Raw genomic sequence first — 15,958 nt, forward strand, 5'->3', positions numbered from 1 at the left:
TGGGGTGGCTGCCCTGCTCCCATGGCTGGAATAAGTCTGAGCCTCAGGACAGCGGGCAGCACCTGGCAGCTCCTCCCGGGCCCCTGCTAGAGCGAGGCCAGGGCTTTAGGGACAGGGAGGGAGGATCTCAGGCTTGCAGGCGGCTGTGTGGAGGCAGGTCCCAGAGAGGCCCCCTGGGCTCTGAGACTGCACTGGGAGACCCGAGCTCCATCAGAGGCCTGAGGGACCCTAGAACTCAGCTTCTCCTGTGCCAGCAGAGGGCACAGAATGGGGGCTGAGAGCAGGGTGTGAGCTGCTCCCCTTCTCCAATTCTGTGAGGAATCAGAGGCCGCTCTAGCTCTCGTTTCTAGAATAACATCAAGGCCCAGAGGAGTCAGCTGTGCCAAGAAAAGCCATTACTCTGACAGCCTCCCTCCACCTGCTAAAAGCTTCCTCTTTCCCCTGGGACCTCACCCCTCCAGAGTTATTTCTTCTCTGCTCACCTAGCCCCCTCCGACCTCTGTGGTGTGTGTTCAGGGAAGTGCTTGCTTAACTCTTTCTATGCCTGAGCGAAGTCAGCACCAGCAGACTCCCTTAGCCTTGTCCATTGCCCTTCCCCGTCTCTTTCCACCTGGAATTCCTCCTGCCAGATGCCCAGGGGAGGGGACAAGGGGCTGAAGACATCAGGAGAGTGGAAGACAGGCTGGCAAGTTGGGGTCGTGGGCTCCAACCTGAACTGTGTCACTGCACTGCTGTGACTTAAGTCCATCGCTCACCCCCGATTCTGTCCTCTCCTTGCACCGAGAAGCCCCCAGGGATGCAAATACCACGTGCCCTGCAGGAGCAAGCTTGCTGTTAGGGTGTGGAAGGTCTGACATCCTCCTCACATGCATCATTGCAAGCGTCTCCGCTTAGTGCTTCTGCCGTTCCGCTGCTCTCCGCCCTCTGTCCTCTGTGGAGCCCAGTTCCTGCTTCCCAGAGGAAGGGAGGCATGGAGAAAGAACAGAGCAGGTGGAATGGGGGCTGGTGGGAGGCTGCTGAGAGTCTGAGGCCTCTGACATTGGGGGCGGCTGGCAGAGGGGGAACCAGAGCAGAGTGGCAGGTGGAGGGGTCCAGGTCACACCCCTCAGTTAGCAGAGGTCACGGAGCCGGGAGGAAGGGGCCTGAAGAGCGTCGGCAGGCTGGGCTCCACCACCCGCCAGCCTCACTGCCTTGTTCTCTCCAGCCTGGCAGCCTCCCGCACAGCCCTGGGCCAGAGGGACCCGCTTTGCAGGTGTGGGGAGGTGATGGCTGTGTCTGGGTGGGCACTGAGTCTGGTGGGCTCCATCGCTCCAGCTCTCTGGGCAACACACCCCTTGTCACCTCAGCCCTCCCGCAGTGCATCCCTTTCCCCTTCACGCTGCCCTCAGGTGGCTTTGGACACACCCAGGTTGTTTTTGTTTGTTTTTTGCGGTACGAGGGCCTCTCCCGTTGCGGAGCACAGGCTCCTGACGCACAGGCTCAGCGGCCATGGCTCACGGGCCCAGCCGTCCCACGGCATGTGCGATCTTCCCGGACCAGGGCACGAACCCGTGTCCCCTGCATCGGCAGGCGGACTCTCAACCACTGCGCCACCAGGGAAGCCCTGCCCAGGTTGTTTTGTATCACAAATGAGGGAATAACATGAATGGGGGCCTTCTGTGTGCCAGAGCTTAACATGCTTTCTCCCCAGTCCTTATAACCAACCCTCGGAGGGAGGTACTACTTACAGAAGAGGAAACTGAGGCTCAGAGAGAGGAGGGGACCTGGCCAGAAGAGAACTGTGGGCTGGAAACCAGTCAGTGTGACTCCAAGGCCTGTACTCTTTCTGGGTATTCTTTGCTGTGACTTACCTTGGTCACAGCAGCCAGAGACCCCCAGTTGCAGACCCAGAGTTGGGGATCAAGATAGGGAGACGCCAGACCTGGGGCAATTAAAATCATTATTATTATTACTACTACTACTATTATTATTATTAACACTCTCATGGTATCTAACAATGTCTCAGGTACTTCACACATATTAATTCACTTCATGCCCACAACAACCCTGCATTACCGTCCCCATTTCACAGAGGAAGGAGGTAAATCACAGCAAGGTTATGAACCTCGCCCAAAGCCACACAGCTACTTACGAGTTAGAGCTGGGATTTGGAACCCAAGTGGTCTAACTCCAGGGACCCCGTCGTCATCATCACCATGTCACACTGCCTCTCAGCAGAGGGGAATCCTTAGCTGACCCCTGGAGCTTGAATACAGGACCCCCACAAGAATGGGTGTCCACAGGAGTAGGGCTGTAATGGTTAGAAGGAAAGATCCAGGCCACTCAAGTCAAGAGGAGAGAAGGAGCAGTGAGGGCCAGGGGGTCCCAGAGGGTTTCCTGGAAGAGAGGAACAAGCTGCGCCGGGAAGGATCAAGGTTGGGGCTGCTAACACATGGGACACATTGGGTCTGAGCTTCTGGGCCGGTTCGCCTGCCCCACGCTCTCTTTAGGGGCATCTGGGGGTGGGGGCCAAGGGCTGGTGTGGACGCCATTTCTGCTTCCCACCCTGGGGTACCATTTGTCCACGATGCTTCTCCCTCGCGAGTGTGTGGTGCGGCTCCCCCTGCCAAGGCTCTCTGAGACGAGTCCTCACCCATGATTGCTGCAGTTAACGTAGCAGCACCGCTTACAGCCCTGATATAATAACCTCCTCAACAGAAGAAACATGAACTCTCTCACTGAACTGTTCAATGGCTCAGGATCTCAGGGACACATCCCAGACCCCTGGGGGATGTGCTGGGATGCAGAAGGCCCAAGCTCCCACCTCACCTGCGACAGCCTGACCCTGCAGGGCCTTGAGGGCTTGCAGGCCTGAAACCCCTCACCAGCCCCTGCCCTGCCCCATGCCCAGCTCCACGTGCCCTGCCCGGGACCCTGCACACAGGGCCGCAGAAGGCTGCTGCAGAAGACGGTGGCACGTGTGTACCCCATTGAAAAGGTTCAGAGCCGGGTAGCTGGGCCAGAAGCTTGGGGAGATGAAAGTTAAAGGAGAGGTCAGCCAGGTGGGCACTGCACAGCTGCCCTGCCCAGAGGCCTCCTCCCACCAAACAGAACCTCGAGAAGAGGATCGGCATGGGAGTCTGTGCACTCAGGCTGGGAAGCCCTGACCTGGCAGGGGCGGGAAGTCAGACAGGCTAGGCGTCTCCCTCCTCTTCCACCCCCACCCTCATCCTCTGGTGCCTTGGTCACCCGGGCAGGCAGGGCAGCCGAGGAGAGAGGCCTGGAGTTCCCTGGGCCTGGGATGACATGAATGTCTCTGCCTGAGAGGGAGCAATTCATGCCCCGTCCACTCTTTGCTCAGAGTTATGGACGGTGGAGTCTGGGGGTGGGGGGGGAGCAACAGGCAGGGCACCCTCCCTCTGACTCAGCCTGCCCCACCCCTCCCCAGGAAAACCACTTGTGAGGCAGCGAAGAACCAGAGTTCCAAGGCAGTCACATCTGTGCCCTCGGAGCCCAGCAAAGCCCCCATCTGGGGGGGACACGGTCAAAGGGGAGATCCAAGCTGAGGATGCGGGGCGTGAAGGTGAGACGGTGAGGGGGCAGGCGGGGCTTAGGAGGGGTGCAGGGCAGAACCAGCCTCCCTCTCAACGCAGCTGGAAGCCACCTGAACGTCTCCTTGGGCTCAGTTAAAAGCACTTTAAAGGAAAAAAATCATAATGCTGTCACGCCTCATCTCCCCAGCCTGCTCGAAAAATGAGTTGTTCCACATAAATGAATTTTCCAGACAATGAAAGCTTATCTATTTTACGACCATTGTTATTATTTTCATGGCTGTTATTACCACCGTCTCCCACTGAAATGGCACATTACAGCTTCCTGGCACATCCCCATGCGTTGCTCGTTGGATCTCCCCTCCCAAGAGGAGCAATGCTGCTCCCATTGCTTAGATGAGAACACTGAGGTTCGGGGAACTTATATCACAGGGTCAACTCAAGTAATCAGTAAGTGGGGGGAACCTAGGATCAGCATCCCATGCTCTCAGTATAGCTCCTGAGCTCTAGCTGCTTCCCTAGAATGGCTTCATATCCTGTCTAGTCCTCCCCGGGAACTGCCCACTGTCAGACAGTAGTGCGTCTGTGCTTCCAAAGTCGGGGGCTGCTGTCATAGAAACTGTCTAATAGTTCTCACTCCGCCACCCCCAGAAGGCTTTCCAGTCCCTGTGTTTTGGCAAATTCTGACACTGCAGACAATTTAAGGTACCAGTGTACACACTTGTGTTTTCCACACTGGGGGCCCACCTGATTTCCACTCTCAGGTGAGAACTCAAGCCGGGCACACAGGAATATTGGCTGGCTGATGACAGGACAGCTGTGGGTACCGGCATCAGGCACTGTCAGCACAGACTCGCAGGTGCCCGTGATGTCTCTGGTCATATCTAGTCGGAAGAGCCTCAGGCTCCCGTCTTGCAAGTGACACACCTCAGATGACATGCTTTACCTCTGCCCTTGAAAATCTTGCCAGGGACTTAGAGCTCCCTGTCTACCTCACAAAGAGCAGAAAGCCAGCTGTTAAAGACGGTGGAAAAGGAGAGAGAAAAGGGGTGAAGAGGAGCGCCAGGAAAAGGGGAAGAAGCTAGTTCTAGGTCAAGCCTGAGAATTTTCTTCTGCCTGTAAAGGGAGAAATGGAGCTGTTGAGAAAATGTGGAAAAGGAGGAGAAATTGACCTAGGATCTCATGCAAATGCTCGTGTGTGCCTGTGTGTGAATGCCTGCATGCTGGTTCATGTGCGTGCGTGAACATTGTGTGAGTGTGTGAATATGTGCTTGTGACTATGCCTGCAGGCATGCATGTCTGTGTGTCTTGTATGTGTGTACGTGCATTCACATGTCTGGCTGCAACAGTGTGTTACGTGTGCACCTAGATTTACCTGGGAGCTGATATGTACCTGTTGGTACCTAAGTGTGTGTAGTTTGTGTGTGTGTATACATCTATGTGGCTGACAGGAAGTTAGGGGTTGTGATGAGTGGGCCAGGGCTGTGATCCTGTCCTGGGCTTTACACATCTGGGGTGATTACGGGAAAGGGCGTGATGAGTCAGTGGCCTTGGGGCCCATCTGTGTAGCAGAGAGGGAAGCAGGACTCACTGCAGGGAGGACAGGAGGGTGGGGAGGCCTCATGGGCAAGCAGAGAATATTGGCAGGAGGCTCTTTGCAGACTGAAGTAGCTGGATGCTTGTTAGAACCTGGTTGGAACCGGTTGCTGTGGTGATATCTGCGGTGGAGGGTGGGGGAGATGGGGTCCAGACCAAGAGGTGGCGGAAAGGCAGGAGGTAGCTCGAGGATGTGTTAATGAAAAGCAAAGGGGAGTTGCAGACGCTGTGTCAGGGCTAAAGAAGACTGGCAGCAGAAATGGCTTGTTGGCCACACAAAGGGAGCTGTAGGAGGCCAGAGGGGCACAATGCCCAGAGGAGAAACTGATGAAGCGTGTTTGTAGCACAGAGACAGGAACAGGGAGTAATGGCTGTCCATTCCCTCCAATTACAGCTCATCTGTGTGGCTGCCCACACAGAGCTGCAGAGACTGGGGGCAGGGGGAAAAATGCAGGGCACTCACCCCTTGTTCGGCCTCAGCAAATTCCAACTGTATTTGGGGACTCAGGGCCCGTGGGTAATGGCCATGAGAGGCTGCAGCCTCCACAGCTACTGTTGTATCTTTGGCTAGGAGCACGGGAATCCCCCAGCTGAGTTTTTTCAATCTGCTCAGGGCTGGGTAAGCGTATGGAGCACTACAGATGGTTAATGAGCAGGAAAATGGTGACAGCTACGAGGAGCATTTGCTTAGAATTTCATAGGTTGGAAAACATATTCCCCTCCCTACAGCAATTATTAGGAGAGGGACAGAGTTTTCCTTCTTTAAAGTATTAACCTTTTGCAGAGCAGGAACATGAAGCTCAGAGAGGTTAAGTGACTGGCTACAGGTCACAAAGCAAGTTGGTGTGTTAGTACTAGAAACCAGGTCTGCTGACTTCACACCTCTTGCCTTACTCTGTTTTTTGTTTTTTTTTTTAATATATCACTTACTTTGCTATATTTCTATTTTATTTTATTTTATTATTTTTTGGCCACCCGGCGTATGTGATCTTATTTCCCCGACCAGGGATCAAACCTGCGCCCTCTGCAGCGGAAGTGCAGAGCCTTAACCACTGGACCACCAGGGAAGTCCCTTACTCTAGTTTCTTCAAGACAGCCTCAAGTCCTTTTGGTGACCATTTTCCCCTCTTTCCTCTGAACATGAATCCCACATGGCCTGCCCTTGAGGGACTTTGGCAAGTGTCTTTCCCTCTCTGTGCATCCCGGGTAGCTGTGGGGAGGAAGAAGAAAGGAAGAGTAATCAGCAAAGCTGTCAACTTCCTCCTCCACCCCCTCATCCAAATGACCCACCCAGCTCCAAGTGACCCAGCAGCACTGTGCTCCCAGGGAGCCTGCAGAGCGGCAGCTGTCCCTGGTGCTGAAACGTCCTTGTCTCAAGAAGCGAGGCAGAGGGCAAGGAGCTACCCAAGAGTCTCCCTCGGGTACGCCCGTCCACCCCGCTCCTCCCTTTCCCATCCTTCTATAGATCTCTCTTTTATCTCGCTCCCTCCTCTATCCACCTCTTCATTCCCTCCTTCCCCATCTCCTGTTCTTCCTTAAATCATAGACTTCCAGAGTGGGAAGATGACTCCAAGGTCACTAAATCCAGCCTCTCACATCAGCCATTTACTAGCTGTGTGATGTTGATCAAGTTATATAACCTCTCTGAGCTCCAGTGTCCACATTTAGAAAACAGAAATGGCGATTCCTACTTGAGGGACTGCGGAAATTTGTTGGAATAATGGCTCAGGTGTGCCCGTCCCCATGCCTGGCAATCAGTAGGTGCTCACTAAGTAGGACCACCATGATTATTTCCAGGTCATTGGTATTTTTCTCAGAGTTCCTCCTGAAGTTCATGCATTTGATGACAAAATGTAGTCTCTTTGGAAGGAGTTTCCTAAATGGTGCATCATTCTTAGTGTTTAGACCAGTTTTCATTTACTTGGAGTAGACTTTTATTGATATTTGCATTGAAAGATTCCTTGAACAGATCACTTTTCCTTACTGAGCCTCAGTTTCCCCCTCTATAGCATATGGGAGATAAACCCTCCCCTTCCTGCCTGAGGAGTTAGCGAGAGTGTCTGTGACCAGAGGAAGGGGGCCTTGTTCCTGGGAAGGGGTCCTATTCCTGCTTATGTGTGTCTGCACATGTGTCTGTTGCTAAGGGGACTGGGGTCAGTTCTGTGTGTGTTCATCTCTGGGCTGGGAGTTTCTGGAATAGGAGAGAATTGCATCTTTCAGTCCTAACAGCACCTAGCAAGGAACCTTGCCCCGTGCAGGGGCTCAAACAGTGCTTGTGAAGTTGTGTGCATCTGTGTGTTCCACACATGTGCATACATGTTGGTTCTTCAGTGTGGGTCCTGCTCCCTTGTTCACCTCTCAACTGTCTCACCTGGGACAGGGGTCAGCTAAGCCCTGCCATGACCCTGTGTTCATCTTTTCTCTCTCCAGATGTGATCCTCAAGGTGGTGGACAATAAAAAGAAAGAGGAGCTGTTGCCCTAGCAAATCCCCATCAAGTACTTGTGTGCCTTCCACCCCTACCACTTTGAGCTGGTGAAAGTGAGTCAGAGCCCTGGGCTCTGAGCCCATCTAGGCCTGGGACAAGTAGGGGGAGAGCGGGTGGGAACCACCTTGATGCCCCTAGCTATTCCTTCAGAGCAACCCTGGGCATCCCATGCCCACCCAGATGTATGACAATTCTTGGCCCATGTGGGGTCAGGAAAAATAGCTCCTGGAAGATAGACAGGAATGATTTCCATAAGAATTTGGAATTCTTCAAGTTCATCTCCATAAAACAGTCCAATAAGCATAGAACATCTACCACATTAAATGAATACACCAATTAAAGCTGTATTCTCACTTTGTACATGTTTAAAGGGTGGAAATGTACCTAAAAATCAAAGAAATACAGTGTTTACAAAGCACCTACTAAGTTCCAGGTTCTGGGCTAGACACCACACACACCAACTCTAAACCTCAACGTGAATCACATTTTGCATACGTAGAACTGGGACCCAGAGAGCAGAATCCTCTCATCCTGGGTTACAAAGCAAGTGAATAGCAGAGTCAAGTGTGAGCCTAGGTCACATTGTCTCCCAAGCCAGTTCTTTCTGTGCTGTCTCCTCACACTGCATTGACAGGAAGAAGGCCCAGGAGAGTTGGGGTGTGTGGGAAATAAAGTGTTCCCTGGAATGCACCCCTCTAGTGGGCAATAGGGCATGAGCCTGGAGTGGGGAGCCTCAGGGCCACTTAGTCCATGGCCTAAACCTCCCAGGCCAGCCCCCCTGCCCAACCCCTCTCCCCAGTGCTGATTGATAGAAGGGAGAATTCACCCTTTCATTGCTCAAGTACTTTATTAAACACCTACTGTGTGCTAGGCACTGGCAAGAGATGGGCAGAAGCATCACTTTTCCCTCTCTCCATGTGCATTCCAGACCACTATGGTTGTTTAGAGTGAAGAACAATGTGAAGTTAGCCTGGGTTCCTAAGTCAGGTCTGCCGCTTGCTAACTGTATATCCCAAAACCCCAGGCCTCAATTCCTCATCAGCAAAATTGAGATAATATCCCTCTTAGCATGGCCATTTGGAGGGTCAAGTGCAATGATGGGCATAAAGCCCCTAGCAAGGGACCTGGCACATAGTAAGTGCTCAGTTCAGATTAGTTCCCCTCCTCCCTCCCTCCCCCAGGCCCTGGCACTGACTTTCTTTCCAAGCAACTCTTCAACCATGGCCCCAGGGGGTCTTTACCTTCTCTAGACTCTAAGGAGAACCCCAAGCCCAGGGCCTCAGGATGAGGAAGCAAAGACCCAGAGTTGAGTGACTCACCTGGGAGACTCAGCACTTCAGCTGTAATTCTGGGAGTATCACCCAGACTTCTTGGTTCTCTGTCCACTTACAACCCAGACCTTGTTATCACATCTTTACAAAGAGAGCAGGCAGGCAGTGGTCCTTGTGAGGGCGATGAAATATTCAAATAGAAAAGGGAAGATTTATTACATTGATCTCCTTGGAAGGGCTCGCAGGGACCATGAACTTTAATTATCAGCTCGGAGCCCCAGTGGAGCAATGCCAAGTGATTGTCTATAGAGGGCTGGATTTATGGCAAGGGTCTGCCCCTTAGTCACTCTCCTCCTTGTGTGTCTTCTTCCCCCACCCTGTCCCCAGCCCACTGAGTCTGTGAAAGCCAATGAAGCCACTGCCAAGACCCAACTTTATGCAACGGTCGTTCGGAAGGGCAGCTTCATCCCCCACTACATGGGCCACAACCACACAGCTCTGGAGGTGCTGGGACTGGGACCCTCAGGGGTGGGATGGGGTGGGAAGCGGCCAAGCTTTGAGCAGGCCCCAGGCTCTGCCCTTGGCCACCTCTGGCTGGTCTGATGGTGTGGGACAGGGGTGTCTGGGGAAGAAATCAAGAAAGAAAAAAGCAACTGGGTTCTTCAAAAATAGCCTAAGTAGTTAGTAGAGAACCTGCCCTGGGATGGCAGGGATGATGGGGATAAAGACGATGATGATGTTGTCTAATCTTTTCCAGCACTTTCCAGGCATATGACCCTGCCCTAACCTTGCCTTCCCTTGTTGTGCTCCTTCACACCCTGCAGGGAGTGCCATAGGGAGGACAGGAGGTTCCTAAAGTCTATGTCTCCCTGACTCTCATGTGGGGAAGTAAAGCGCCCCTACCTTGGCCCACACTTTCTGGTGTTTTCTTTCTTATTCGCTCCCTTCTGGAGTAGTGACTCCTGACCTGGGATCTACACCCCCTAAGTGAAAATTTTAGGGGCCTCCCCACTCTTCCTTGAGTCCTGTTTCTGTTTGGCTGGTCTTCCAATTAGGTCTTCATTCATTCATTCAACCACTATTTTGGGAGCCTCTTCCATTAACCAAGCCGGGGTTGGGCCCAGCTTAAGCCCAGCTTCCATACATGCTCTCCACACACCATTACCTTCTATCCCTAGATCTTTCAGTAGCCCCAGGAGGACTGGAGATGCTCCAGGAAGATGTGGTCCTGGGACCTAGGCCTTCTCCTTTTCCCTCAGCCTTCACACTGCCCAGGATGAGAGATTCAAATCCAGTCATGACCTGAGTATGATCAGGGTGGGAGCCAAGGGGGCTTAAGCTCTGGGCTTCCCCTGCCCCAGCAGGGCTGATCTGATCTGCCCCATATCACTGTAAGCCCGGCAGGGCACTAGCCCCATTTCACAGCTGGGTACACTGAGACCCAAGGAGAGTCTGGTATGGGAGCCCAGAGCTCCTGACCCACATCTCTGCTTCCCCTCAGTCATCCTTGGATGCCAGCATTTGTCAGACCACACCTCTGAGATCCAGGCTGAACCTTGGCCTGCAGGGCGCCTCCCTGTGGATCTGCCTCAGCCCCACACCAGCCCTCTGACTTGTCCCACAGAGTCTGGGCCCCTCTGCCCTCCAGCACCCTGCCCACTCCCGTGCCCCAGCACAGATGTCCTCCTTGTCTGCTCCTGACGGCAGACCAGGGAGCACAGTGGAAGAAGAAATTGCGTGGACAGCTGTCTCATTCACACCTGACCATTCATCACAGAACAGTTGTAAATTAGCACCCCGCACACACACCTCAGACCCACCTCTCAGCCCTTACACCTGTTGCAGTCCCTGTGAGCAATAGACAGTCTAACAGGTTCCAGTGAAATCCCTCAGGCCCAGACCTCATCCCCATCCGAAGTCTGAAATGCCACCATCAGAGATTCAGTCCTTTGAATTTGGTAAAAGGATTCAGTCTCCAGAGGCCCCAGTGAGACCTGAAAAGTCCTCATCACTATTTCAAGCCCTTATCAGCCCACACCTGTGTGGAGTGAGCTGACAAACAGCTGAGATGTGTCCTGGCAGAGGGGCTTAGGAGAGGGTGCTAGGGGAGTAGGGGGAGGAGAAAAAGGAAAAGATCCAGAACAAGCCCCTACTCCCAGCCTCTCTCCTCCCATTGAGAACAGAGCTAGAAGGACCAGGGAAGGTATGGTCCAACCTGGCAGGGGCCTCTTCCCATCCTGAGGTGTTCCTGAGACGTGGCCCCTTAGCCAAGTCCAGAGTCCCTTCCTCTTCCTGCTTTTCTTCCCATCAGCGCTGTGTAATCAGTATCACCACCCATCCTCCAAGACCAGCTCAACCCCAGCGCCTCCTTGAGGCCACTGCCTGTCTCCTGTTCCTCGCCCTCCCAGGACCCTTGTTCTCTCTCTCTCTCACACTCATAAGCACAGTCAACCTCTCTCGCGCCTGTTCTCCCCTTTTCTCCTTCATTAATGTCACTCATTTATCCCACAAGCACATATTGAGCTTCTACTCTCTGTCAGATACTTTTGCTAAAACCTGGGAATACAGCAGTGCATAAGATAGATACGGTCCCTGCCCCTGCAAAGCCAGGGTTCTCGTCAAATGGACAGAAAATAAACAAGAAAGAAATTAGAATAACACAAGTGATGCTGATGCTATGAAGAGGCAATCTAGGGGCTGAGAGAGTGGGTGTGGCTTCTTTAGTAAGCGTGGTCACGGAAGGCCTCTCCGAGGTGGTGATATTTACGCTCTAAAAGAGGAGGAGCCAGCCACTGAGTTGGTGGGGGTGGCGGGTGGGAGTCTAGGCAGAGGCATCAGCACAAGCAAAGGCCCTGAAGCAGAAACAAGTGGGGCATGCTGGAGGGGTGAGGCAAAAGAGGTTGGGGGGCTGCAGGAGATGTGGGCTGAGCGGCAGACAGGCCAACCCGTACAGGCCTTGGCTATCGTTAGAATTATGGAATCCATTCTAAGGGCAGTGGGGTTGGGGCAGGGGGATAAGATGATCCAATTCATTTTTAAGAAAGCAGCTTTCGGCACCGGGTACCAGATTGCCTGGGAAAGGGAATGGGTTGGGCGCAGGAGTGGAAGCAGAGGCCAACGAGGGGTCAGACGAGTAAAAGGAGCCACAGCTGGGGGGTGGGGTTTGGGGTGAGGGCTGAAGGGGGAGTGGGAGCCCGTTAGTGGACAGAGGTGAGGGCCAGGAGCCAGAACAGGAGCCTCTGGGATGGCAGTGGAGGCACGTGGGGACAGAACCAGCGTCTTCTCCCGCTGCCTTCCCCATGTCTGGCCCAGGGCCTAAAGGAGGGCAGCCTTGAACCTCTGTTCAAGAACCGAGGCAGGAGCAGGCGGGAGCCTGTGCAGAGACGTGGATGCAGGGATGGTCTCATTGTTGGGGAAAAAGATGGTGGGCTGGCCATGTCCCCGAGAGGGCCCAAGGCCACCCAGGGCTCACCTGCCTCCTCTCTTCCCCAGGTCGTTCTCCGGGGGGTCAACAGCCCCAGCCTCATGGTAGTCATTGCCCTGGTGGTTCCCAGCTACAAGGAGTTTCGGGGAGTGGGGCCCAGGCGGGGGTGGGCAGGGAGGGAGGGGTGGGGGATAGAGGAGGGGGGAGGCTAGAAACCTGCTCTTCCCACAAGGCCCGACAAACCTCCCCACTGGGGCTGAGGTCCCAGGAAGCTGCCACAGCCCTGGAAAGGGGCAGCTCAGACCCTTCACAAGAGCAGGCTTGGAGTGGGGGGAGCTAGCACGTAGAGGAGAAGGGTCCTCAGCCCCTCCAAACGTGCCCCCCATCTATACCCACCACATCCACAGTTCCCCTCCCACTCTAGTTCAGGGCCAGGCACCATCAAGTGGCCGTCCCCAGAGGAGGCAGCCTAAGGGTCCTCTCAATTTCATGACCTTTAGCCCTGCCTAGGAGTCCCCTTCCTCACCCTCCCGGAGGTCTCCCTGGCACCACCCCTGGCTCCTCCCCAGGCCTCTTTTGGGTTTGGTGGATTCACAGTCCACAGGAGGGGCCTCAGTCAAGGCCACAGAGAGTCATGGGGCAAGGAACCTGGGAGCTACAGCCCATCTTGTGACCAAGGCTTTCTCAAGGCTTGGACCAGCGACCAGAAGAACCAGTGTGCACCACCTGTCAGGGTGTCCAGACCTGAACTACGTGGGCGACTTCATCTTCTCCTCTCTCACATCGATCCAGAGCACACGTGGGAGTCCTTGTCTGCCTGACTGGGCAGAACCAACAGTGCTGGACACCCATAGCACCGCTGTGCTGACCCCTGTCTCTTTGCCTTCCCAGAGTCAATCAGGTAAACTGGGACCCGGCCTCCCTGGGGCTTCCCATCGCCCCACTCTCCTTCCCTATCCCATCCGTGATGAACTTTGATGTTCCTCGGGTCAGCCAGGATGGGTGCCCTCAGGTATGGCTCTTTCCCTCATTTGCCCTCTCTCTGGCTTATACCGCTAGTAACTCACCGACTTGTGCATTCGTTCACTCACTCACTCAGTCAGCTGTTCACTTAACGATTAAGTAAGAGTTTACTGAATCCCGACCCAGGGCCACGCCTGTCTGTGCTGTGGAGAAGCTGCCCTCAGGGAGCCCTTGGTTTGATGAAGACAGGAGTCACACATGTGAAAAGGTTAAATATCAACACAAGATAATGTATAATTAATAACAAACCAGGAGGGACTCAGAGCTATAAAAATCAGAGGAGAGAAGACACATACTGTATGATTCCACTTACATTCAGTACCTAGAACAGGCAAATTCATAGAGACAGAAAGTAGAATTGTGGTTGCCAGAGACTGGGGGAGGAGAGAATGGGGAGTTATTATTATTTAATGGGTACATAGTTTCTGTCTGGGATGATGAAAAAGTCCTGGAAATAGATGGTGGTGATTGTTACACAATATTGTGAATGTACTTAATGCCACTGAACGATACACTTAAAAATGGTTAAAATGATAAATTTTATGTTATGCCTATTTACAACAATAAAAAAAATTTTTTTTAACCAGAGGTGAGAGGGATGTGAAGTCTGAACAGGTGTCCAGACATAGGACTCCTGAGTTTTTAACAAGGGAATGTTGGTGCAGAGCGATTGAGAACAAGAGTACAGGTGTGGAGATGGGGATGCACGGACATGATACACACCAGGGTTGGAGAGGAGGGTGGTGGGTTTGAGTATGTTGGGGAGGGGTGTGCAGATTGTGGCTGGGTCCAGGGCCATGGCCTCATCAATCTCTTCCCATAGTCTACACTTCAGTGGGACCTTGCCCCACACGACGGTCCCAACATTCCTAGGGGCCTTGAAGAAGAGAGCTTGGGAAGTCCTTCCTGTTGTCTGCCAACCAGAGTTCATGTCTGGCGTGGCAAATACAGAATGAGGTACCCCTTCGGAGCCCCAGCCTTCATTTAAAGGCAAAGACATTTGAAGAAGGCTTAGACACGAACAAGAGTGATGGTGATGAAGAGGGGTGGGACAAAGGGGGACTCGGGGGACAGAGGCTTCAAACCCAAACCAATCCTCAACCTGATTTCCCCAGAGTCATCTCACACGTGGCCCTGCATTTGCCCAGAAAATTATGAACCAATCAGCAGGCCGTCCCGAGGGGCAGGAAGCGCTGGCTGCTTTAATGAGCGAGCCCCCTCCCTACCCCGGGGCCTCTCTGGCTGCCTTTGCTGCCTAACTAGTCTGGGTGAGGGAGGTGTCCCCAGTGCCTCTTGCATGTGTGGGACTCGAGGCCAGGGGTCCAGCAATGGCAGGATGCTTGCTGAAAGTCACCTGGCACCATGGCAGTTGGGCCAGGTTGAGAACTCACTGGCAGCCGGCAGAGGTGCCCAGGTGCCAGCAGTGAGAGGACGGGGGCAGGCTTCTGTGGCACAGGTGGGGAGATGGGGGGAGTGGGCAGAGCCCTACCTGGAAGGGGCGCCAGTCAGCAGCTCACACAGACCCCTGCCCTGTCCCCTCTCCAAGCATCAGTCCCCTCATCTCAGCTGAGCCGGTGGCGGTTGGACTAGGTTATTTCTAGGACCTGTCTCTCTGACATCTTGGGATGCTGTGATGTCCCACCAGTTGCCCACCGTGACAAAACACTCTGGGCAGGGATTTGAGGGCCTAGCAGACCTGGGTTTGACCCATCTTCTGTGACTTACTGGCTGTGTGACCTTTGGCAAGCTTCTTCATTTCTCCAATTCCTGATTCCTACCTTATTAGGCTATTAGGAGAACTTACTGGGACAACCTGTGCAAAACGTCCAAGTCCAAGGTGGAAGCTAAACGGATTCAGACAGTTTCAGAGCTGCCCCTCCCCTAGTGCCAATGCCCCTTCTGAGGCCAGCCTCACCATTGCTCTTGTTACATTTGGCTACAAGTAATATAAACCCCAACTCACATGGACTTAAACTCTAAGGATATTTACTGTGGCATGTTGGGAGGGGTCCCCATGAAGATGCTGCCAGAATTGGTTGATGCCTGGGCTCAGCAGCATCTGCAAGGACTCAGGACCTTTCCAACACCCCTGGATTGCCATCTTCAGCTGGCTAAGAGCTCAGGGGGCAAAATGTTCCTAGCACCGCCCCCCCCCAGCAGACATGACCAAGACCAGAGGAAGAGAGAGCCTCCCCTTCCCACAAGTGTGTGTTTTTTCTTTTAATAAATGTATGTATGTATTTATTTTTGGCTGCGTTGGGTCTTTGTTGCTGCGTGCGGGCTTTCTCTAGTTGAGGCGAGCGGGGGCTACTCTTCGTTGCGGTGCGCGGGCTTCTCATTGCAGTGGCTTCTTGTTGCAGAGCATGAGCTCTAGGCGCACAGGCTTCAGTAGTTGTGGTTTGCGGGCTCTAGAGCACAGGCTTAGTAGTTGTGGCGCACGGGCTTAGTTGCTCCACGGCATGTGGGATCTTCTGGGACCAGGGCTCGAACCCGCGTCCCCTGCATCATCAGGCGGACTCTCAACCACTGCGCCACCAGGGAAGTCCCACAGATGGTTTTCATGAGGAGCTGGAAACCTCCCCTCCAGCTGCCCTTCAGCAGACTCCCTCCTCTCATCTTTTTTTGCC

At 53.7% G+C, this 15,958-nt stretch overlaps 1 protein-coding gene across 1 annotated transcript in view; it reads left to right on the forward strand.

The window, feature by feature from the left end:
• Positions 1 to 15,958, forward strand: part of CCDC33 (coiled-coil domain containing 33) — a gene marked incomplete at both ends in the record, with an annotated part of 116,841 nt that overhangs the window by 35,876 nt on the left and 65,007 nt on the right. Inside the window, 7 exon segments of the mRNA XM_082649415.1 lie at positions 3,408 to 3,512; positions 3,514 to 3,562; positions 7,557 to 7,606; positions 7,610 to 7,666; positions 9,272 to 9,412; positions 12,377 to 12,474; positions 13,200 to 13,320. Coding sequence (XP_082505541.1) covers positions 3,408 to 3,512; positions 3,514 to 3,562; positions 7,557 to 7,606; positions 7,610 to 7,666; positions 9,272 to 9,412; positions 12,377 to 12,474; positions 13,200 to 13,320 — 621 coding nt within the window.

Source organism: Grampus griseus, assembly GCF_964374135.1.
Source record: "Grampus griseus genome assembly, chromosome: 2".
Classification (NCBI taxonomy): domain Eukaryota; kingdom Metazoa; phylum Chordata; class Mammalia; order Artiodactyla; family Delphinidae; genus Grampus; species Grampus griseus.